At 42.5% G+C, this 24602-nt stretch overlaps 1 protein-coding gene across 4 annotated transcripts; it reads right to left on the bottom strand.

Annotated features, from left to right (window-relative positions):
• Window positions 1–68: 68 nt before the first annotated feature.
• shprh (SNF2 histone linker PHD RING helicase) lies at window positions 69–22460 on the bottom strand. 4 transcript variants are annotated; one of them, XM_061844960.1, is made up of 30 exons: window positions 22198–22460; window positions 21041–21133; window positions 20369–20903; window positions 19286–19415; window positions 18872–19093; window positions 18264–18342; window positions 16788–16938; window positions 16594–16696; window positions 15522–15781; window positions 14304–14798; window positions 12993–13323; window positions 11978–12141; window positions 11435–11691; window positions 10312–10433; window positions 10068–10156; window positions 9316–9408; window positions 9134–9241; window positions 8224–8366; window positions 7970–8143; window positions 7077–7139; window positions 6774–6999; window positions 6569–6706; window positions 5524–5625; window positions 5391–5462; window positions 5134–5322; window positions 4106–4198; window positions 3922–4008; window positions 3461–3639; window positions 3290–3370; window positions 69–2003 (listed from the first exon to the last, which is right to left on the bottom strand). In XM_061844960.1, the coding sequence occupies exons 3-30, from the start codon at window positions 20891–20893 to the stop codon at window positions 1904–1906; spliced, it is 4776 nt and encodes a 1591-aa protein (XP_061700944.1). In that variant the 5' UTR covers window positions 20894–20903; window positions 21041–21133; window positions 22198–22460; the 3' UTR covers window positions 69–1903. The 4 variants fall into 4 exon arrangements, with proteins under 4 accessions (XP_061700944.1, XP_061700945.1, XP_061700946.1 ...); XM_061844961.1 differs by having other exon boundaries at window positions 18872–19090; XM_061844962.1 differs by lacking the exons at window positions 19286–19415; window positions 21041–21133; window positions 22198–22460 and having other exon boundaries at window positions 20369–20614.
• Between the last annotated feature and the right edge of the window lie 2142 nt (window positions 22461–24602).

Genomic DNA, 24602 nt, shown 5'->3' with positions numbered 1-24602 from the left:
GGGGGGGGGGCCAACAATGAGATTCCGCGCGTGAATAGGGGGAGCCCGGGGGAGTCCGAGGTAACTCCTCTTTTTGTAAACGTGCGACTGCAACAACAAGTGCGGCGGTAACCATGTACGCCACCGCTCTTTGTCGTTCGCAGACACCCAAAAAAAAAAAAAAAATCTTTGGGAGTTTGCGGGAACCCCCCCCGCGTGGCCAGTCGGGGGGGGGGGGGGGGGGGCAAAGAAACGCGCGACGAGTGCGTGTGCGCAAGAGGTCCAAATCATAAAACACGCTCATCGCTTCCAGGTAGAAGCGTCACATGTGGAAATGGAGGACAATGACGTAGAAAATAGCACAAAAACAACGATGAAATTAAGCATACAAAATGGCGCTAAATCACTTCTTTTCCTTTCGGCTTGTCCTGTATGGGGTCGCCACAGCGTGTCATCTTTTTTCCATCTAAGCCCATCTCGTGCATCTTCCTCACTGTTCTCCCTGACAACATCCATCAACCTTTTCTTTGGTCTTCCTCTCGCTCTCTCTTCCTTGACAGCTCCATCCTCAGCACCCTTCTACCAATTTCCTCACTCTCTCGCCTCTGGACATGTCCAAACCATCGAAGTCTGCTCTCTCGAATCTTGTCTCCAAAACATTCAACTTTGGCTGCCCCCTCTAATGAGCTCATTTCTAATCCTATACAACCCGTTCACACCAAGCGAGAACCTCAACATTTTCATTCCTGCCACCTTCAGTTCTGCTTCCTGTTGTCTCCTCAGTGCCGCCGTCTCTAATCCGTCTAATCCGTACGTCATGGCCGGCCTCACCGCTGTTTTATCAACTTTACCCTTCATCCTGTCAGAGACACTTCTGTGCTAAAAATGGAAAAAAAAAATGGTGCTAAATAACTAGAGGACGCAAAACACTATGAAAAGAAGCGTAGAAAAAAGGCAAAAAATAACTAATTCTGAAGTATACTAAAACGGCAGGATAAATAGTGAAAAAACTATAAGGGCATAAAATGGCAGAAGGGTGCAAAATTGAGCTAAAAAAAAAAATAAAAATCAGGACCAAAAGCTTGCAAGATGTCGCCGAACGACTACAAGAAGCAAAAAGGACGTATGTGAAATGCTGCAAAATGGCACAAATCAACTAAAGGATGCAAAAAAAATTAAATGTGCAAAATCAGGGAATGCCACTGGAACAAAGCATGCAAAATGGCGCATGAGAATAGTACAAAAAAATAAAAAATAAAAAAAGCATACAAAAGGGGCACAATGCATGCACAAAACAGGGAAAATAAATTACTGGAAGCGTAAAAATGAGCAAAACAACAATGAGAAGCATGTGAAATGTCAAAAACATACAAAATGGAACAGAAGCGCATGCAAAATTGTGCAGAACGACAATAGAAAGCATTCAAAGTGACGCACGCAAAATGACACAAAACGAATACAGGAAACATGCTGAATCTTTTTTTTTTTTTTACGAGTCGGAATTTACAAGATTGGTCTCCAAGAGACGGAATCTTGACATTGCACTCTCCCGCCTGCGCACACAACAACATGCCAACTTCAACAGAGAAAAATCCCAGAAGAAGAAGACAAAACCTTGTAAAGGATGTCATTTTTTTGTAACGACACAAGTGCCCCCTTCCTGTCTGTGACGTGACGAGTCCGCCCAAGTAACTGCCTTTTATTTCCTGAAACTTGTGACAACGGCACAGTGACAAATAACTGTAAATCAACAAAAGCATACTGTACAACAATAATAATAATGTAATAAACAGTCCAAATGTTCCCCTTTGATTTAAAGTCAATGCATTTGTAGAAAAAAATGGAAATGTGCAAAAATCAAGGAGTGTCCATCACCGCCGCGCGTCATTATAGGATAGAGAGAGCAGTGCATCGTGGGTAGTCTTCACTGCAGATGTTGGGCGTCGTCTTGGGTGAACAAGTCCGCCAGGTCGGCCACGGTGAGCACGGCCGCCTCCGAGTGCTTCATGGCCGCCCTGCCGTGACTGCCAGACCACACAACAATTCTCCGTTATACGGCGCTACCTCGAAAACTGAGCACCGTGCGATAAAAGAGAATGTAAAGAAATTAAAAAAAAGTCACCAATGTCAACAGCGGGTGTGTTACACGATTCTTACGTATTGAGGCTGTCTACCGTAATTTCCGACCAATAAACCGCGGCTTTTTTCACACGCTTATAATCCTGCGGTTTATGCGATGAGTCGGATAATTTGTACAATTGTGCCGCATGGGAGCACTTGAGGGGAAAAGGTAAGAGTGAGACCAGTGGAATATATGTGCCAAGGAAGTGACTTTTACCGGTATGTTTTTTTTTTTTACCGGCCCTTTCAGCACTGTGCTAGCGTTTGCGCTGCGCTAGCGTGTTGCTGCTGTGTTACTGCCGCATCTCAGTGATTTTTTTTTTCTTCCTGTGCTACTGTGTTGCCGTAGGTGTTTTTTTTTTTTTTTTTAACCGCTATGGTTTTTTTTTTTTTTTTTTACCAGCCCTGTTCGTGCTGTTGCTATGTTAAGATAAGCTAAGGTATTAAAAACTTTGAAAACTCTTTCTGTGTACCACCTTTCTTTGTAAATATCTCACGTTTCAATTTGGGTATCAATGTGGGCACTTGCGGCTTTTACACAGGTGCGAGTTATGCAAGTACCAAATAGTATTTCCTTTAAAAAATGTACTGGGTGAGACTTGTAATCAGATGCCCTCTGTAGGCCGGAAATTACGGTACTTCTGGTCATTTATGAATTACTTTCCACCGTAACACACCCCCATCCTCATGTCTCACACAAAGTCACAGATACAACCGCGTAGAACAGGGAAACGTAGAAAACTCATTTTTTGCCGCGGGCCACATTGTAGTTACGATTGTGAAACAATAAAAAAAACTAATTAATTGCCTCATTATATTTACACTGATGTGGAATAATAAATCAAAGTAAATACGGTTTTTTGTTTTAGTTCATGTTTGGTAACACGAAAATGTTTGCAATATCTCCAAGTTGTCATTAATGGCATGGAAATTTGCAATTTTAACAAAAATCCTGGAAGATGACACACACGATTTGCCTTCCCGGGCACATAAAACCATATGGCGGGCCAGATCTGGCCCGCGGGCCTTGGTTTGACACCTGTGACGCAGAACGTGAGTAGGCAAAATGAATACCTGCACTTTGTCATTGTATCGTGTGTGGGTATTTTTTTTTTTTTTAAATAATGCAAAATAAATGTGAATTGCTCGATTAAGTGACGGGATGGCAACAAACCATTCTCTCACCCACCTCTTCTCTGCCGTTTTGAGCATGGCCTGCATCCTCTCCTCAATGGTGGACTTGATGAGGAAGCGGTGCACGAACGTCGGCCTAGTGGGAGGGAGACAGAAGGTTCTGTTGAGCGATGCGCACTATTTTTGAAGACACCTCATTGTTGTACAGAACTTCGGGACGGCTAACTTGGTTTGTCCGATTCGGTGCACTCGTCCGATGGCCTGCAGCTCATGGGCGGGGTTTAGGATGGGCTCCACCAGTAGCACGTGCGTGGCCTCGATGATGTTCAGCCCGTTGGAGCCCGTGTGCAGGGGAAGCAGCAGGATATTGATCTGCTTCTCGTATTTGAAGGAGCTCAGGTTCTCCTGGGCCGGCGCGGAAATCAACACAACCGTGAGAAATCCTCAATGGAGTTAAAATAAAATAAAAAAAAAAGGTTCACAGCAAGTTCAGTCATGTTGAGGTAGAGATTATATTAATGCCAAACAATATTTAAAAATAAATCTGAAACAGAAGAGGTTTGTTCTGATTTGACATCAGAGAGTGAGAAGGAAAATATGAAACGTGTTTTTTGCACAGTGCACGTAAACTGTAAACAGAGGGACTGAAAAGAATCCAAGGTCGACCCGCGTGACAAAAAGACGCACCTGGAATTTTTGGATTCCGTTGATCTGCGAAAACTCCATGTTGTTGTTCAACAGAGCTTTGGCGATGATATCGAGGACGCTTTGCCACTGTGATGGAGAAGGCGGGACGGCGCAGACGCTCGTGTCACACGTGGCAACTCGGCAGAAACGTGACGATCCAAAGCGTACGCGGGTGTGGCGTTACCGTAGAGAAGACCAGACACTTGGCACCCGGGTCGCTCACTTGGATCTTTTTCAGGGTTCTCACCACCGCCTCCACCTTGGTCGAGTGGCTCCCCTGGGAGAGGGGAGACGCAGGAGTTACGTTCAGTCTACGTCTGAACAAAAGTGCCTTTGACTGAGATATGTCCGGCTACTCGCTGCATGTGTCCGTCCGAGGGAAGCCTTCATTTTTATTTGGCACCCCGGCAACTAACTGGGGCATTAAAGGATTTGTTGGACAGAGAATAAAATGATTTAGGTTTTATTACGACCAAAAGGAATATCGTGATACATTGAAATGTAGTATTTTATAAACATCTGTTTTTTTGTGTATTTTTAGTCAATTCTTTTAAGCATTTTATTGTAATTTTTATTTTTGTGGTTTTCTATAATGATTTCCTGCCATTGTAACCGTATCTAACTCAAAACCACTTTATTTGTATTTATTTTTCCATCCATCTGATTTCTCTGCCGCTTATCCTCATGATGGTCACGGGGAGTGCTGGAACCTATCCCAGCTGTCAGCGGGCAGGAGGCGGGGTACACACCTAAACTGGTCGCCAGCCAATCGCAGGGCACATCGAGATAAACCCAGGTCCTCAGAACTGTGAGGCCAGCGCTTCACCAGCTGATCCACCATACCGCCTGTATTTATTATTTAATGATTTAAATTTACTTTCTTGAACCATAAATTTTTCTTGCATTAGACTTTTTTTTTTACATTTTATCTGTAATGAAAATATTTTTGTCTTTCATATTTTTTTAAACATTATTTTCTTTTTTTAAACAAAAGGACATTTTGTCAGACAACAAAATATGTTTTAAAACTTGATGTTTTTTTAAGATCATTTTTAATTCTATTTAGAAAATATATACTTTAAGTGCAATATTTTTCAAATTTTTATATTGCATTTACCACATGCGGTAAGGCTCCGAGGCTTGTTTAAGCGGCTCGGCAGGTGCTGCTGTTTTGGATAGCAACAAGGCCATCGCAAACGAGCTAAGCCCGACCTTAACTGGAATGTCCTGGTCCTGGCTGGACGCCTGCGCGGTGAACACGTAGGAGATTTCGGCGTGAGACGTAGTCTGCCTGCAAATGGCGCAGTTGATGGCGCGGCGCCGCGAGCCCACGCTGTACTGCTCGAGGATGATGGCGATGCACTGGTTGCAGAAGCAGTGGCCGCACGTCAGCACCGCCCACTGTCAAATAAAAGGAAAAACATCTCCATGAAAGTAAAACAAAGCGGCATCGCAACAAGGACGCTCACCTCCTTTCCGAGGAGCCGACCGCAAATGGGACACGGTTCCGGGTTCAGACCACCAGTGGACTTGTCCTGGGACTAAAATAGAGAACGTTGATATGGTACGCGAGGGAGGAGGCAGGTACTAAAATTGAAGTACCTTTTCCAGGTTTGTCAGGTATAAAAACTGTCCGAGCTTCTTTTGCAGCTGAGACTTGGCCACCGCTTGGTCGTTGAGAAGCTTCACCCGGTTTTGCTCCACCTGCGAGGAGACGGTCAGGAATGCAATAAAAATACTTTACGTTATGACACTCCTGGAAACAAAATGGGGCGAGACACTGGGTCAAAGTTGAGGCGCTATTGCAATCTGGACTGGCTGTGGATGAAACTGGGTTCCCTGTTACAAATCGTGATTGTACACATCATAAAGGATTTTTTTTCCCCTAATCAAACAAACGTTTTTCGTTTTTTTTTTTTCAGATTTGAAGTCATTTAACAATGCAAAACTTTTTGGGACATTTGACTTTTCGTGACATTTCTGTAAACAAGTATTCGTGTTTTTGTAATATGAATATTTTGTTTAATTTTGTCCAAATAATTTGTTTTATTTAATTTCCATCGCCTACTACATTTTTTAAACATTACGTTTCGTGTAGTTTTGAAAACATGTTACAAATGATCACATTTAATTTATATTTTTTAAAATATTTTAAAAAAATTTTCATTCAACTTCATTTTTTATACACTATCAAATAATGTATTCTACTGTATCTTTTTTAACATTATGAATGAATTTTTGGAACAATTGAAAAAAAAAATTGCTTTTAATGTAATTTTTTTCTATCTGTTATGAAATATTTACCGCAATTCCCGGCCTACAGAGCGCACCTGGTGATAAGCCTCGGTACACAGAAAGAGTTGCGCAAAGGCTAATGCTGGGCGGTTAACGCGAACTTGGCAGTGCTAATGCTATCACGGTGGCGCTAACGCGGTGGTGCTAACGCTGACGCGGCGGCTGTGAAAAATGTCGCAGCTTGTAGGCCGGGAATTACGGTATGTACTTTTTTTAAAATTCTTTATTTTTTAATTGCAATATAATAAATATTTTTAAATGTATTTTTTCCAATTTTTCTTTTCAATCCAATTTTGGAAACATTTCTAAAAGTGTTCTACATGAATTTGATCACGAAAAATAACACTCGTACCTCGTGGGGCTCAATTATGTGGCGCAGTTTGGGCTTCGGTTCGTCGGGGAGACGCAAGCGGAGCCTCTCGGTAGCCATTCCCAGCTCATCAATGGCGGACACGTGATTCCGCAGAACCATCCAGTACTCGTGCAGCACCTGATTGAGGAAGAGCGGGGAGTCGTCTTAACCCATAATTTGAAAGGAACCGCCTCGGGGTTCAAACCTTGTACTCCTTCTTCCAGGTCTCAAAGAGTTCCATGAAGGCGTTGCCCTCCTCCACCAGCTCGGGGTCCACACGTTTGGCCTTGGCGAAGGCCAGGATGGCCTTGAGCGTGCGCTCCATCTCGCTGGCCGCCCACAAGCCTCGGCTGGTGGTGGGCAGGCGGTCGTCAACCAGGCCCTCTTCGTCCTCGATCATCTCCTCAAAGATGGCCGTCTGGCCTTTCACGCTGTCGGACACGGGGGGGCCGTTTCGCCGTGAATAGTTCCAAGTGCGCAACGGGCGTACGAAAGTGTGTCGACTTACGTGTGCGAGAAGAGTTTGGATTCGTAGTTGGTGAAAAGCTCGTCGGCTTTGCAAAAGACACAACTGGGACATAAAAAGAAAATATGTTACAGTAGTAGAAACTGAAAAAAAGCAATGGAACATGTCAAATGGGATTTTACAACTTTGATTGAAATTTCTTTCATTGGTGCACAATCTGGACTCTAAGCCACAAGAAATGATGACATTTGTTGATTATGTAAACAAACCAGATTAAAGAAGGATTTTCAAGTCTAATTTAATTTCAAATAACATTTACTTACACTTACTTACATTGATTATTTTTTTCCAAACTTGACACTAAATTAACCTGTAACTAAATTTTACATTTAATAAAAATATAGATTTAACAGTGTGTAATTACAATTAGCCTAACTTAATTTTAAATGTTTATAATTGTTCGTTTGGCTTGTAAAACTATAACTATTCATTTTCAATTTCATTGTAAATTGTTTCATAAAAAAATGGTACAATTTACTTATGAGATTTGATTGTGGAAATTCTAATAAATGATTTACATTTTGATACTATTTGATCTTAAAACTAATCTAATAACGGACAAAATTTTACATGCATTAAAAATGGAAAATTTTAAAAATACATGAACTATAGAACTGAATTCAGCAATTTGAATTTTTTTTTATTTCAAATGTATTTAAAATGCTATATTTGAACTCTGACTGAATTTAATAAAATCCAACACTTCAAATGCATTTTAAAAAGAAGACTACTTCTATATTTTATATGAAATTATGTTAAATTAATGACTCCAACTATAATTCTCTACATAATAGCAGTACGAAGATTCTATCGAAAAATAAATAAAATCCAGCTAGAATATAAAAACAAAATGTGTTCAAGTAGCAAAGTCGCACTTATTGAGCGGGAGTCGCGTGGGCCTGAGGTGACAGATGGTGGCCTCATCAATCACTTTCTTAGACGCCGGACCTTCCAGGCTCTTCACCGCCTCCCGGACGATCTTCTGGGATTCCATCAGGTCTTCCATCTGCGTGGTGAGCAGGAAAAGCAGACCGTGGCCGTCACGGAACCTGCGAGTGGGGTGGAGGAGTCACGTTTAGTAAAAATGCGCTCCCCACGGTACGGGTTGCACCCATTCGAAGAGTTCTACTTGTCGGCCATGGAGAGCTTGTGAGTTTGCTGTTTGTAGCTGGACGTCAGCTCGTTCTTTACACGGCCCACCAGGTCGTCGTCGGTGGAGCAACGGACCGCTCGCTGGATTACCTCCAGCCACCAGGGGGCGCTCAGGTTGATCTTGGGAAACACAGCAGAGAAGCAAAAAGTGACAGTTCAGTTTCTTCGCTCCATCTTGTCCCGCTCATTTGGAGTCAGTGGCTTATTAAAGGACGCGTGGCCTCTTCCTTGCCCATATTTCACGAGCATGTTGAGTTTGTACGTTTTGCTCGAGAAAAATGAAATGCAAATGGTAAATAACTAATTGCCTTGGAAACGCCTCTTCTTTTTAATCGCAAACATGACAGGAGCAGAGGTGGCAACATTTACTAGTTGTTTGAGTTAGAAATAAAAATAATAGCTTTCAAAACAAATTTTTGCATTATTCAATATTTTATTTGAAATTCCACACATTCATTTTTTTAAATTCAAAATTATTTTTGTTTCGCAAAAAAACTCTTTATTTCAAGGGAATATTTTTTAATTTTAATTTTTTAAATTTGATGTCAAAGGCATTATTTTGTAATAAATACATTTTACATTTTGGTTAGCCTGTCTACTGGCTTTGGCATTTTATGTTAGCACTAATCTATTGGACTTTTGACAAAATCATGAGATTTGTTTGAACATTTTGGGTTTTTAAGTGTGCAGCAACTTATGTCAGTTTTATAGTAAACCTCATCTGGGAGTGAATAATAAACAGCTTGACACAAGCATGAATTGCCTCTTATTTGGAGAACTGCGCAAGCGAGAGAGTATAAAATGTGCGTCGGAGGGGTAAAAATTAATAATCTAAAGTAATATTCGGGATCTGTAACATATCCCTCAAAATAATTGTAGCAGTTCACTTTGCGTTTGAGCTCTCTGATGTTCTGCAAGACCGGCTGCAGGGCTTGGTGGGCGTCGGCCACCTCTGAGTCGTACTTGGTCATGTAGTGCTGACGCAGCTGCTCAGCCTAAGGGCGAAAAATGAAAAAAAATTAACAAAATATTTGCAAAATGTGGTTTCAAGGGAAGAGCTGAGCGTTACCTCCTCGCTGAGGTGGTCGTCTCGCAACGTGGGAGGAATCCCAGGATGCTTTGCGTTCAGCAGCTCCATCAGATTGTGAGTGGCGTGAAGTCTCTGTTTGAACAAAATAACCAATTAAGTATTCGCCATATTAGACATGACACTAAATTTTCTGGGTTTACGATGATGGATTCCGTAGAGTTTGCAACAGCCAATTGTTCTTTGCTAAATCCCTCCACAAAGTAAAAAAAAAAATATATATATATATATATATATATATATAAGGAAAAATTTTAACGGTAGAATTCAAACAAAACAATTTTTATAGCGAATTTTATCATTAATTTTTTTTAAATTATCTGCATTGACTGAATTTTTAAATGTTATTTGATATTAAAATTCTAAATTTTTTTACAAAAATTCAAATTATAATTTAATACAAAATGTCATTTTAAATATTTTTTTAAAATTCGAAATTATACTTGTATTTTTGTTTAACTTAATACATTATGAATAATGTAATTACATGTAAAAAAAAAAGGTGTGTAATCAACACCAACATTTTAACTAAAATAAGAGAAATCCAATTATAATTTAAATATACATTTGATTTAAAAAAGTCAAAATTAAAATGATAATGTATTACATTTTTTTAACAAATTTTCAGACATCTATTTTGGGCTTGCATTGTGTACGGTTGTTTTGCAACGTGACGCTTCATATGTAAATTGAAGATGCACATAAGAAGACCCAGCTGGCGTTTGGCTCTCTACCTGCAAAGAATCCGTCTTCAATCTGCTTTTGTGCTCCTCAGACGAGCGCAGCACTTCTCTATACATCTCGGCCGCCTGCTCAAACTCATCTGCAATTTGGAGGGGGGAGGGGGGGGGCCTTAGTGATGCTCAATGCACGGGTAATGAGATGTTGCCGTACAAAGGCGGTCGCACGACGCCGCGGAGCAATCGGGCTCCAAAAGGCGAGCTCTTAAGTGCTTCCCATGGGCGTTTCGTGTCCTACCTCGGATGATGTGGATCCCAGCCAGGCCGTTGAGCGCGCACACCAATTGTCTGTGGGCCTCCTCGCACTCCACTCGACATTTCTTCTGCAAGGACTTAAGGAGCTCCTCCATCGTCATGGTGCTGTCGAGAAGCGATAATGTGACACTCCTGGTCAATTTACAACACGATACAAAAGAATACAATAATCCCCACGAGACCGAACCCCAAGAATAGCGAGAAAAAAAATGTGAGGGACTAACTGACACCCCTAAAAATGTTTCTCATTGCCTACATTAATAATATAAAATATAAACATACTACAAACTGTGATCCTCAAACATCACAATATAATTTCAAAAGCATCTTACATTACAATTTAAAATAAAACACTTTAATTGGGGTGGCACGGTGTATCAGCTGCAGCTGGTACAGCATTGGCCTCACGGTTCTGAGGACCCGGGTTCGATCTCGGCCCCGCCTGTGTGGAGTTTGCATGTTCTCCCCGTGCCTGCGTGGGTTTTCTCCGGGCACTCCAGTTTCCTCCCACATCCCAAAAACATGCGACATTCATTGGACGCTCTAAATTGTTGCCCCTAGGTGTGATTGTGAGTCCGGCTGTTTGTGCCCTGCGATTGGCTGGCGACCAGTTCAGGGTGTACCCCGCCTCCTGCCCGTTCACAGCTGGGATAGGCTCCAGCACTCTCCGCGACCCTCGTGAGGATAAGGGGCTAAGAAAATGGATGGAGGGGTTTCAAACGATTGATGTGGGCTTTAAAAAAATGAACCCCAAGTACTTGTGGGAAAGAAAATTCCTAGTTTCGCAGTCGAGTGTACTGCATGGCTTCCACATACTTCCTTGACACCAATTGAAGTGAAACGAATGAATGAATTTTTCACTATTATACTGCGTATACAGGAAGTCCCCAAAACACACATACTCTATCTTTGACTGGTCATTCCTCATATTTGCATCCTAATTAATTTGCATGGTGTTTACTAACTAAGAAACAATGTCTAATGACTTTTAATTGAAGAAAGCATAACATTCTGAGTACATTTTTTGGCGGGCTCCATACATAATAGCCAGGGTTCACTGTAAATGGGAGGGATTGAAACTAAATTGGATTTAGTTTCCGACGTACCTCTTCTGCAGGGGCAGGAACTCGCCACGCACCGCCTGTGGGTGGCAACAGGCCTGGCGCAGCCGCAGCAGCGGGCAGAGGATGGTGGACACCGTGCGGCGGTCCAGGCTGCTCAGTTTCAAACTCCAGTCGGACAGCTTGCGCAGCTTGAGCAGGGCGTCCTGGGAGCACTCCTCGTGCTGCCGGTGGTAGAAGTGGCCCTCCACCGGGGAGAAGCGCAGCCAGTGCACTTCTTCCGTCTGAGCTGGGATCTGGATCTGGAATAACACAAAGGCGCACCATGGGGGGGGGGGGGGGGGGGCACACTCTTTCGACTTGGTGAAGCAGCATGTGGCTGGCAAACAAAGAAGTTTTTCTCGCATGCCCTGTAAAAAGCTAGTGCAAATATTTATTTGCCTGCGTAATACACAAAATATTACAGCGCCAACTGCGCAGTATACTGCGTGGAAGCTCCTAAAGTTAGAGCAAGGTAACTTGCAGACTGCGACAAAATTGGCACACCTTGGAGTGTAACTATAATATTATTATATAATATAATACTACCTGATCGATGACATCCTTCTTTGCTGAGCGCCACAGCAGCTGAGCCACGACGCTATAGAGCGGCTCCGGGTTGCCGCGGCGATACGGCCGATAGAGCAACTGGTCCCACCAATGCTTCACCCAGTACGGGTCCACGCCCAGGAAGAGCACCAGGCCGTAAAGGTCTACAGAGACAGTCTTTCGGTTGAGATCAATCACTTCAACATATGCAACAGCGGTACAAATCGGTTTTCCAACGAAAAGTTTGAGATTTTTTTTTTTTTTTTTGCTGTGGTTTTCGAACGAAAATCGCTATTCGAACGCCCGGACCAGCTAACCCACGACGATTTGTTATTGTGCTCGTGCGAAGACATTTGAAACAGTTGTTTTGCATTGCTTTTTTCTTTTGTTCCATTAATCCTCCCTCTTGTTGCAAGTTAAATTTTTTGTACGTTACGTACTTTCTGTGCAAATAAAAAACAATTTATCTGCTTTTATCCCCCCCTCATTATTGCTTGTTTAAAGTTATTCTGCACTTTTGTTAATAAAAAAAAAAAAAAAAAAAGGTTTACAAGGCTGGAGGCCGAGTCGCTACAGATACGGCAATGCACTCGCAGCCTTGCATACTCTACTACTAAAGCATAGATTTTAAGCAAAAAATAAATATATTTCTTAAATGATTTAATTATATGAAGCATTTAAACTATACATGTATTTCTACTATGCAGTTTATTATCAGGCAAAGTTTAAAAACAATGCTTTAAAAAATATATAATTTTTAGGCTTGGAACGCATTATTTTATTTTCCATTCATTGTAATGGGAAAACATGCTTCAGTTTCCGAACGTTTCACTTTTCAACCGGCCTTCTGGAACGGATTGTGGTCGAGAACCGAGGCACCACTGTACTATTTTCCTGTGAACCAGGGCTTCGGCACCATAGCGTGACATAGAAAGAGGCTAAAAATGGCAAACGGGAGTTTTTCTGCAAAACAAAAAGCAAAAAAAAAAAAAAAACTTCAACCCAATTTTCTTACCTTCTAAGCCTCTTTGCACCGGCGTACCGCTGACGCACCATCGGTTAACCGAGGCGAGGCGCAGCGCCATCTCGGCCGCTTTGGCGGTGGGACACTCCACCATCTGCGCCTCGTCCAGACACACGCGCCACCACTCGACGGCCACCAGTGGGCTGGGCACGGCCATGTAGCGCTTCTGGTTGCGGAAGCGACGCCCATCGCGGCTGTTGCTGTGCGGGATGTCCACGTAGTTGAGCTCCGAGCGCAACACGTCGTAGGTGGTGATGACCACGTCGTGCTCGGCGAGCACGCGCGGCTGGATGAAGCCGTGCTTCTTCACGCCCTGGTATACCTGCGGCAAAGAAAATGAACTGGCACTCGTTCTCTCATTTTTCGACGCCATCCTCTGCTCACATTACATGGCCTTGCAATTTAGCGTGTCTCGGATACCAGCGTCAGATTGGGGCTCATTTGGTGAAGATTTGTGATTTGTGCCACAGCAAATCATCCAATTTCATTCAATTAGTTAAAAAATTATATATGTACAGCTAAAAATTAATCTATTTATGCCGGTGACATATAGTGTCAGGCAGTACAACAGTCACTCACATTCGAAAAATGTACGGGTGTGGTCAGTCATGCCCGCAGATATAAAGTTATGACTGTGGTCCACCAGTCATGCTCGCAGATATAAATTTGCTGGTGTGTGTTCTGTTTGTAATGATGAGTCTTCCCCTTTAAGAGCGGAGAGGGACGGTGTCAGGTAAACTAAGAAATAGCTGGAGGCTGAGCAGCAGCTCGTTGTTGGAGAACGAGTGCTTCCGTATTTAAAAAAAAAAAAAAGATGTCAGGCTGTGGTTCACTGCGCTGGATCGGTTTTCGTGTTTGACAAGTGCGCAATTGCGCAGTGGCGCAGCTTAGAGGGAACATTGGTCAAGACTACACAAAATCTTTCAACATCTATGTATTTCTACTCATAACAATTTTTACGCGTGTGATTTTTCGTGCTCGACTGTGCAGATTTGGGAGTGCGATGGGACGCGGGTGCGTACAGAAAGCAAAGAGCTAACCTGTATGGCCACCTGTTACCATTCATATAACAGAATTGCGGCATAATTCATAGCATGCAAAGGTACATTTCTGAGTAAATTGTCATCATTCATCCCTCCATTTTCCGAACCACTTATCCTCACCAGGGTCACTGGCACACTGGAGCCTATGTGTATTGTATTTAGAAAAAAAGTCCCTGAATTCACATTACAAGGGCACTTTAAAGGAAAATATTAAAACTAGTGGGTCAGTTTTTCAAATGCGACAATAAAACTCTCTCACCAGGACGCGCAATGAGGCGGATCTGATGTGGCGGTTGATCTCATCCACCCACTGATGGCAGATGGAGCTGGGCGAAATAATGAGGGTTGCTCCGGTGGAGACGGGCGTCATGGCCACCAGGCAGTGCGGGCAGTAGAACGGCGTGGTATCCAAACTCTCCTCCTTGTAGTTGACGCAGCAGGCGTGCTGCCACAGCTGGCACTTCATGCACTGCACGCGGGCCTTGTAGTCCACCACGCCCAGCTCGCCGCAGATGCACTCGAAGCGGTAGTCGGCCGCGTTGAAGGGCACCACCGACGCCCGGACGGGGGGTTCCGGCTCCTCCTGGGAGATCGACGGTTGATCCGATAGTCCGGGCGCGGCGTCACGTTGAGCATTCGCGTCCCGGGACGCCGTCGGGAAATTGACGTCACAGACATCTTCACTGATGGCGTTTTGCAGCGCCACCTCTGCTTTGTCTTTCGCCCGTCTCTGGAACGTCTTCCTGGGCGAGCTCTCGGAGTATTTCACAAAAGATGAGCGGACAGTGTTAAATTTAGCAAACGAAAAGTTTTTCACATCATTAAAAAAAAAAATTCATTTTTTGGTCTCAATTATGTCTGTGCATATTCTCAATCATCCACGTCACGGTGATCCACAAACGTTGAATTTATGTAACTCATCTTTCTTGTTTACAAAAACATTTAAAAATGACTTAACACTAGGGTATTACACCCGATTACACACGGCTAATGCATAAAATCTCACAAAAAGTAACAAGAATTTCTCAAACCTGTCAGCTTTTTGGAGTGCTAACCTGTATAAACCACCCCAAAAAATTCTTATAACATAACCAAGCGAATTATATGTTAAAATAACAGAGGAAAAAAAAAACTAAATTTTTCAAAGATTTTTTATTGTAGATCACCATCATGATATTATCTGAAGTTAATGTCTAATTATCAAAGTCTATTTTAGTGGTATTACTGTGTTCAGAATTGTATTCATGTGTAACTTTCTTCACCAGCTCTAAATGCTGAATTTTCAGAATCCGTATGATTTGTGATATACGGCCGTATACGTAATATTCGCCACAAAATCCATATGAACTATGGCTAAACGAGTTGATGTTTCAAACTACCTACTAATACTAAAAAACGTGTTTCGTAAGATGTAAAAATTAAATTAATAAATGACCCCCACAAAACAGAATGATAATACTAAAAACATTTTTCTTACGGATTTGGGCGCCGCTGCAAGAGTCTTCTTGACCTCCTTGTATTTCTTGCCCAGCCGGAAGGACCCGGCCAGGCCACGGCCCTTGACCCGCTCCACCAGGCCCTCGTCCGACAGCTTGGCCAACGTCTTCTTAATGTGGCCGCGGTTCTTCAGCAGGTCGTAGCCGTAGGTGGCGCGGATGTACGTGAACACGGCGTTGACCGAGGCCCCTTTGCCCGAGCGCATCTCCCGGATGGCGGTGAGCAGCATCACGCGGATGGCTGCAAGAGAAAAAAATAAATAAAATAGAAATATAAAATACATATCAATAATTAATACAATTTCAAACCTAATTTATATCTGATTGTTGAGCTTTTTTTTTTTAAATCCTCATCTCAGCTGTTTTTTTATGCAATCCTGCAGACAAAACAACATTGTAAAAATGAATAAATAATATCAAATAGAAAGCATTCTGTTAGATAACTTTGCATTGCGCAATCCTCTTCACAACTGACAATTACAAAACAAATTGAAATTAAAAAAAAAAATCATGCAGTGAAATGATTTTTTAAAGCAACCCTACAGAAATGAAAATGAGTTACATCAAGCAAAATGAAATAAAAAATAACTCATTCTGGAAAGAATCTTTGCCGCAATGCAGCACACTTTGAAATCAGGATCAGTCAGGATCACCAAAATGATTTAATTTTGTTTGGGAAGATCTCAAAAGGCGCCTGCGAGCAACGCAGCCGACAAACCTGATTCAATGGTCCAGGAATCCACCAGAGTACCGTCAGAACCTTGTGGAATGTTATCCAAAATTTTGAAGTTTTCAAGTCATGCTGTTCAAAGGACATGCATGTCAACTTTTAACCTTGAAGAAAATAATATAACATTTTCTTAGAAATCATTTTCCTCGTTATTGTGGCATTTAGCAAAATCCTGACGGACTTGAAACAGGTTTTGTCTCATTTAACGTCAGACAGTGAAATAAAAAAAAAAAATGCAAACTTCTTATTTAATAAATAAAGAAGCTGGAAAACATTAGTTGAAGCACTTTATGGTTCTGACGTCCTGACAACAAATTATATACCTGGGTGTGATGTTTTCATTTTTGGCTGCACAGCAGGCTTGCCGTGGCTAACTTTCTCGCTCTCCAGCGGAGGTGGCGGAACGAAATAATTCACAGACGTTCCCTGAAAAAAAAAAAAAAAAAGAACAACAAGATTTCAGCGTACGATATTCCCATCGAATCCATAATATTCATCTGTAAGGGGCGGTCCTCACCACAGGCATGGTGAGGGCCTCCTGCTCCAGGTCCTGTCGACCGTGAGACAGAATCAGAGCGAGAACCTCCACCGTCTTGCCGAGGCCCATCTCGTCGGCCAAGATGCCGCCGGGACGTTCCACCCCGGCGAGTGGAAACTCACGGATTAAACTGTCAAACATAAATAATGCAGTGATCAAAATGAACAGTTGCAACTTTATGAGTTTTTATTGACATTGCATATCATCATCATGCTTTATGATAAAAAAAAAAAAAAAAATGGTGATTTGTTTCCCACAAAAATCACATTTCTGATTTTAATCAATCTTATTTCTTCTTACTTTCTATCTGGAGACAATCACATTATTCAAAATTCTGGTATTTGCATGAGTTCACTTAATAAAATCCCATATTTATTTTTCTGTCACATAACATGCAAGAAATTTGGTCTCCGATTTTAAGTGATTTTCATCCCTTTTTTTGACAGAAAAAGCTCAGGACAAATCAAGAACAAAGTCTAAAAAATTCCAGACAAATAATAGAAAATAATTATTTCCTCTTGAAAAATAAAACTTTTTTTAATGCATTCAAGTAAAAAATGAGTAGATTTACTATCGAATTTTCACTGCCAAATTAAGTACGAGGTGATATGGCCTTAAAATAACATTTGTGAGCTTTTTCCCACAAAAATTCAAGTTTATATCTTAGTTGTTTTGTCTCCATTGCTTATAGAAAAAGAAAATGAGAATGACTTAAAACAAAATGTCATTATTGTTTTCTGCTTATTTTTTAATGTAAAAATAATGTGAAAATAAGTACTTTGTTTTGGTCAACACGTTATCACCAGTCACTGTGATTTGACGGGCGCGCAGACGCCCGCGCGCCACGGCACTCGCAAATCAGTCAAGCACGAAAAATCATGCGTGTAAAATTTGTTGCGAGTAGAAAAACATGGATATTGAAAGATGTCGCTTATTTTGTCTCGTCTTGACCAATCTTCCCTCTAAGCTGTGCCACTGCCCAATTTTTTTTTTTTTTTTTATACGGAAGTACAAGGTATTCGAGCTGCTGCTCAGCCTACTTCTACTTCCTAGTTCACCTGACACCGCCCCCCTCCGCTCTTAAAGGGGTACACTCATAATTACAAACAGAACACACACCCGCAACTTTATATCTGCGGGCATGACTGACCACACCCGTACATTTTTCCAAATGTGAGTGACTGTTATCATGATCCTTAAGATGTTTTGAAAAAGGCCAAAAATGTTCTCGTTGGAACATTTTAGTTGAACGGCCCAAAAATGGTGGTACAACTGAGAGTTCAACCAAAAAAATGTTTGCTGTGTTTAGGCAAATACTTATTTAAAGACCAGTTCTCTTACTTGGCTAACAGTTTCGGGTGAAGCTTTAGCTGTCACCGCTTTTTGGTGTAACTAAAACCGTTATGTTGCGGTCCTATCACGAGAACAACAAGTGCGCGCGGTCGAGTTCCTCACCAGCCGGTAAAAGGGTTGTAGAACAATTTCTTGCCACACAACGTCACCAACTCCCGCCACAGGAAATGCAGTGATTGTTCTGCAAAGATGGGACACACACACACACACTCATTAGTAACCACACACCCCAAATATTTGCACACAAAAGCACCAATATGGCGCCTTCAGAGAAAAAAAATTATAAAAGCAAAAACAGTAGCTATAAAAAGTCTGTGTTCAAGTACCAGGTGTCTGATAAATCATTTCAACAAATATTTCACCCATGAATGTGACCTATAACCTGTACGACTCAATGGTTTTAATCTTTTTGAGAGACGATTAAATACCTCAACGTGGTTGCGTAAGTGTGCACACCCACTTGTAACTGGGATGAGGCTGTTTTCAGAATGAATCACAAACGAATGAAGACTTTTCCTGACATTTCTTTTTCAGACAATTCGTACATAAGCAAACACAACTAAATAATAATTATACTTTAATTTATATTTCTCTTCCTTTGCTTGGCATCGGTAGATGAGTTGTTTTCCCATTCATTCTAAATTGTTTTGTCTGTAATTCATGTTTGAGATGTATTTAACATTCTTTCGAATACCTAATTTTCGAGCTACCTTTGAGGGACGGATTCCTGAATTTCTCACGCATCAGCATCCAGTTGACGGCCTGGCTCTGATAGGGCCGAAGCACCGGCAGCAGCGCCGGATGCTGGACATCGGCGATCCCTTCCCGTCGGCCGTCGGTCTGATGCACGCACCTGACGTAGTCGTAGAGCTCCTCCACGTTCTGCCTCTCCAGGTCTGTGTCGCATTCCTCATCCTCGTTGTCCACCACTTCTGGAAGAAAAACACGGAAGAAAACGTCAAGACGGGAGATGACGGCATTGTTGCAGAAAGCTGGGCCATGGATAGATTTTATCCATTAATTGAAAAAATGTTTTCAAGACGATTATCCATTTTACGTTAAAACCTGGGAAAAGATCTCGTTTGGTATGACAACTAATAGATTAATTTTATGAATTCACAAACCTGGAATGATGAAGTCGTAATAATACTCCATCATCTTCTGCATGAGCTGATTGGCTTTCTTCATCCGAGCGTTTCCCTCGCTGAGGAACTCTGGCTTGCCGAGGCCACTTTCCAGCAGGTAAATTCCCACCTGATTTTTTTTATTAAAATTTAAAAAGTAACCCGCACTGGTTGTGGACGGAATTATTACTAAAATGTATTTAAGTAATACTTTGGCGCCATCTTTTGGTATCAAGGTTCCAACCAGGGAAATATCCAACCATCCATCCAACCATCCGTCCATCTTCTTAGTCGCTTATCCTCACGAGGGTCGCGGGAGTGCTGGAGCCTATCCCAGCTGTCAAGGGGCAGGAGGCGGGGTACACCCTGAACTGGTCGCCAGCCAATCGCAGGGCACATGGAGACAAACAGTCGCACTCACAATCACACCTAGGGGCAATTTAGAGTGGCCAATTAATGTTGCATGTTTTTGGGATGTGGGAGGAAACCGGAGTGCCCACCCGGAGAAAACCCACGCAGGCACGGGGGGAACATGCAAACAGCACACAGGCGCGTGCAGGATTGAACCTAGGATTCAGAACTGTGAGGCCAACACTTTCCAGCTGATCCACCATGCTGCCTCTTATCCTAACAAGGGTCACGGGAGACGGGGAGCCTAACCCACTTAGCTTCAGGTAAAAGGCGGACTACACGCTGAACTGGTCGCCAGCCTGTCGCAGGGCAGATATCGAAACTGAGCGGGAATCAACCCCACGCTGCCTGCACCAAAGCAGTCGTGTGTACCACTACACCATCAGTGGCTCTCCAGGGAAATATGTTAAAATGAAATGAGAAGTTTCATTTTGACAAGTTGTGCTTTAGTGCCATTTAGTGGCATCTTGGTGCCGATGAACTATGTTGAAGTGGATTGAGGGGTTTCGTTTTGACAACATTAGATCTCATCTATATCCAATTAAAAATTAAACTAAAAAAGTCGAAAAAAGTGGACTGGTAGCACGTGCTCGAGGAACTGAAAAAATGTTCTTGCGCTGGTACAGATTTTAGGGGCAATACATAATTTTTTCATCAGAACACCGCTCATACCTTGAAGGAGTCGTCTTCTTCCTCGTGGCAGAGCTGTACCACCTGTCTCTTCTGGAGCCAGTCCAGGTCCTCCAGCTGGATGCGAGCGAGGCTGCATTCGGCGGCAGAGGCGTCCCCGTCCGCGTCGGGCTCCTCGGGGCTCCCGAAACGGACGCAGAGCCGGTCAGCCATCTTGCAAATCGAGAACGCCCCGCGCCGACGCTCCGACGGCAACCGGCCCGGCCGGACGCGGAACTCCCCGATCAGGGCCTTCCAGGCGTGGCCGAGCTGGGAGGCGGGCACCGTGCTGAGCGCCTGGAAGGCGGGTGCCGAGTCCGACGACGTGCCGGGGGTTTCCTGAGGGGTGGCCGGCGGTGGCGCGACATCCGAGGAGATGCCCGAAGGCGCGGGGGCAGGAAGGGAAGAGCAAGAAGGCATTCCCTGGATATCCTCATTCCTCCGATCCTCCAGCATGTTCCAGTTCAACCTCTGTTTCGCCACCTCGTCCACCCTCACAGGGGGGGCCTTCTTCCTGCGACTACTCATGGTTACAACTCTAAAAAGAAATGCAAAATATACTTTATTTCTCATAAAGACCTAAAAAATAACTACTCATTTCCAAAGTGGTTATTGTGGCTTCCGTAGCTCATCACATATGCAAATTTATTTTAATTTAATCAGCATAATGTTTACCTTCACGTCCTGCGATTGGTTGGCGACCAGTTCAGGGTGTATGATGCCTCTCACCCAGAGTTAGCCGAGATAGGCACAACTGTGCCCATGACACTAGTGAGGATAAGTGGTATGGAAAATGGATGGATGGTTTATTAACATGTTGTACAAAAAGGCATTTTTTAGAAAATCTGTAGAGGAAAAAATATGGAATCTTAATATTTTTTTGTGGAAGTTGATCCAAGTTAATGCACAGAAAAATTTATACAGGAATTTAAAAAAAAAAAAAAAGTACTACTCTTGAATTTTGTCAGTTTTTTTGTTTTTTCTTGCTTTTTCTACATAGGGGGAAAAATGTATTAAAATTGGAAAATATTTTGTGTTTACATCGCCCAGCCTGAGGTACCATCTGGTAGCCAATGTTGTCAGTCAGACAACATAAAACAACGAGGCACCTGAAATTGGAACGTTTGCGAAACTTCAACGTGACATAATTCTGTGAATTATGAAACCTCGTTTTCATGGCTTTTTTCCTGTAGTAGGCAAGTTTGGGCCTGCTAATGTCAAGCAAAGCTTCTGTATAACCGCAGCAAACACAATTTGCCTTAAATATGAAGTTTAGCACAAATGTGTCTCAAATCCGTCCACCTGGCCTGACCAAGGGGATAAATTTGGTTGACAATTTTAATTTTGCCTACACGAAAGATTTAATTAAAGTCTACACGTCTCTTGACACAAAAAAGCCTGTACGAGGCATATATTTCCATATTACAAGACTCATATCTGTTTATTTATTCGTATAGCATACTAGACCAACATATATGAAATCCCAACAAAAGTAAGGGAAGGATCGAGTATTTAGGAGTGAGACGCAAATTACCTAAGGTGACACTTGTGCCAAATATTATTCCATATGAACAGCATGTGTAACATTCGAATATTATACTGCAAAACAAGTTATGAGAAAGTTAAGTCTCGGATATAAAGTGCCGAAAGCAAACATGGTCCGTCAGTGTTGATCCACTTGTGTAAAGTGGCTGCGCGTTTTATGTGTCGATGGGTTTTATGTGTCTGGGATGTTGTAAAAGCTTGAAGAATTCTTCGCCGTGTAACTCCATGTACTGTACAGCCAGGACGACACAACCATTTATTAATTAACACAAATAATCTTGACTAACCCGATAATTCCTGGTCGGCTAGTGACGTCCACGGGCTTTCTGCCAACCGAAACACCACGGGACCATCTGGAGACGACACGGCGAACTCTCCCATGGACACTTGCTTAGTCTAATTACGCATTGGCGTGTTCTTGATGGGGAAAAAAATAAGTATATTAACAGTTTTAGAAGAGGCTACGGGCTCTGTTATTTATCGCCGCACGGAAAATAACATTAAGGCCCATATTAGGTCGCCATTTTTACCCCGGATGTGACGACAATCAAACGCGCCACCTTCGACGTCTTTAAATAATTACGACTTTATATATATTTTCGTTATGATTACGATATAATATTATTGTATTTTATCATTCAAATGTAATGTTTAATTACGCGTCAAATGATTTTTTAAATATAAGCGTGAAAGATGTTTTTTTGTGTCTGTTTTCGTTTTAGCTGTCGCATGTTTTTTGCATCGCCTGTGCGTTCGGTTCTAAAAAGAATCAAAAGTAAATGCGATTTCTCTTTGATAACTTTCAATATATAACAAAAAAAAAAACACGCTAATGCAAAATCAAGCGTCACTTAACTTTGTCTTTCACTTCGCACAATGTCTCACGTTATTACTTATTAATATCAATATGCTGTATGCCACCGAATGTGCAAATCCAATGTTTTTTTAACAAAATAAAAGCAAGGTGAAGTGATTTATTGTCTAATAAGCTAGGCTTAAATTTAAAACAGCTCCGGTGTCAGCTTGTGTGTGCCATGCTTCCGTCAAAATATCCATCCATCCTCCATTCTCTTTGCCGCTTATCCTCACGAGGGTCGCGGTGAGTGCTGGAGCCTTCCATCAAAATATCCCAAAGTAAAAATAATCGTGGACATATTCCCACAGGACGTCTGAAGTAATTGTGCCCTGCGATTGGCTCGCAACCAATTCAGGGTGTACCCCGCCTCCTGTCCAACGATACACCCCAGCACTCCCATTACCCTTGTGAGGATAAGCCACTCAGAAAATGGATGAACGCATGCCTTGTAAAATTGGCTCGTTGTTGGAACATATTACACTATTATTATCAGAAGCTAAGACAGCTTTGTCTTCACAAACATTTTCAGACACATTGACTTGGTGGTTTAATTTCATAACTGATGAGTGGGCAGACACACCATAGATGTTTAATGTATACATACATTTTAAAAAAAAATCAATTTTCCATTTTGTGTGTCCTTTAATATCGTAAATGTACAATTGCAGTAGCAAAAACCGACCACACAATGGCAGTGAAACCCATCATGTCTATTTTAGGGTGACATTATTTTATGCAATATGCAAATCACATCAAGTTTGACCATTTCATCTTCAGAGAAGCTCACCCAAGATGAATATAAATGTGCTTTTTTTTTTTAATTTAACCATTTCCCAGTTTGCAATCTCCATTTAAACTTTTTAAACGTGACTTCATATGAGGGGTACAGCAGCGAAATGTTGACCTGCTTTCAAGATGTGGCGATGAGGAGGCGCAGAAGAAGAAGAAGAAGAAGAGGAAGAGAGAGAGCGGGGGGGGGGGGTGAAAGCCAGTCCCCGCCGTCTCGTGTTAGACTTTCCAGTCTGGTTTTGAGCTGCCGTACATCCTCGGCTGCAGGTAGGTTTTGGAAATGTTTGTATTGTGCAGGTGTACTTAACAAAGTGTCCAATAAGGCAGTCACAAGGTAACTCGCTGTACAATGTTGCATTTTGTCGATGATATGGAAACTGATCGGATCTTTGGACTAGCTAAACCCTCAAGTAGCTCGCATCCCGAGGTTCCGACGATTGTATATTTTGCGATATCTGCATTGTTGCGCTGTTTTTTTCTCTTCCTCCTTGCTGAAGCAGCATGTGGCTCGCTGGGCGCCAGCATGACGGACCTCCCCCAGGGCGCGGCGGTCATCGTTCTGCGTTCTGCACCTCTGATCTTGCATCCTGCACCTGTGATTCTGCACCTCAGACTATGGTTCTTGATTCTGTAACTATAACTGCCTTATGCACCTGCGATGCTTCACCTATAACCCTGCATCCTGCACCATTGATTCTGCGCCCCTGATTCTGCATCCTGCGCCTGTGATTCTTCACCCCTGATTCTGCATCCTGCGCCTGTGATTCTTCACCTTTAACACTGCATCCTGCATCTATAACCCTGCATCCTGCACCATTGATTCTGCACCCCTGATTCTGCATCCTGCGCCTGTGATTCTTCCCCCCTGATTCTGCATCCTGCACCTGTGATTCTTCACCTTTAACACTGCCTCCTCCACAATGACTACATCCTACAGCTATGATTCTACACCATTGATTCTGCATCCTGCACCGGTTAAATCTTCACCTATAACACTGCATCCTGCCCTGATGAATCTGCAGCCCGCACCTATGATTCCGCACCACT

The sequence above is a fragment of the Syngnathoides biaculeatus genome, chromosome 15, assembly GCF_019802595.1.
Source record: "Syngnathoides biaculeatus isolate LvHL_M chromosome 15, ASM1980259v1, whole genome shotgun sequence".
NCBI lineage: Eukaryota > Metazoa > Chordata > Actinopteri > Syngnathiformes > Syngnathidae > Syngnathoides > Syngnathoides biaculeatus.
Note: the sequence above shows the minus strand (reverse complement) of the source record. Positions and strands in the feature narration are given on the sequence as shown.

Excerpts from the sequence above, each read along its gene's own strand:
- shprh (XM_061844960.1), bottom strand. The coding sequence starts at position 20,893 with ATGAGTAGTCGCAGGAAGAAGGCCCCCCCTGTGAGGGTGGACGAGGTG. Across the intron at positions 6,707-6,773 it reads CCTGGAAGAAGGAGTACAAG|GTGCTGCACGAGTACTGGAT; the intron begins GTTTGAACCCCG and ends TTCCTCAATCAG. Across the intron at positions 3,640-3,921 it reads ACGGAATCCAAAAATTCCAG|GAGAACCTGAGCTCCTTCAA; the intron begins GTGCGTCTTTTT and ends GCGCCGGCCCAG.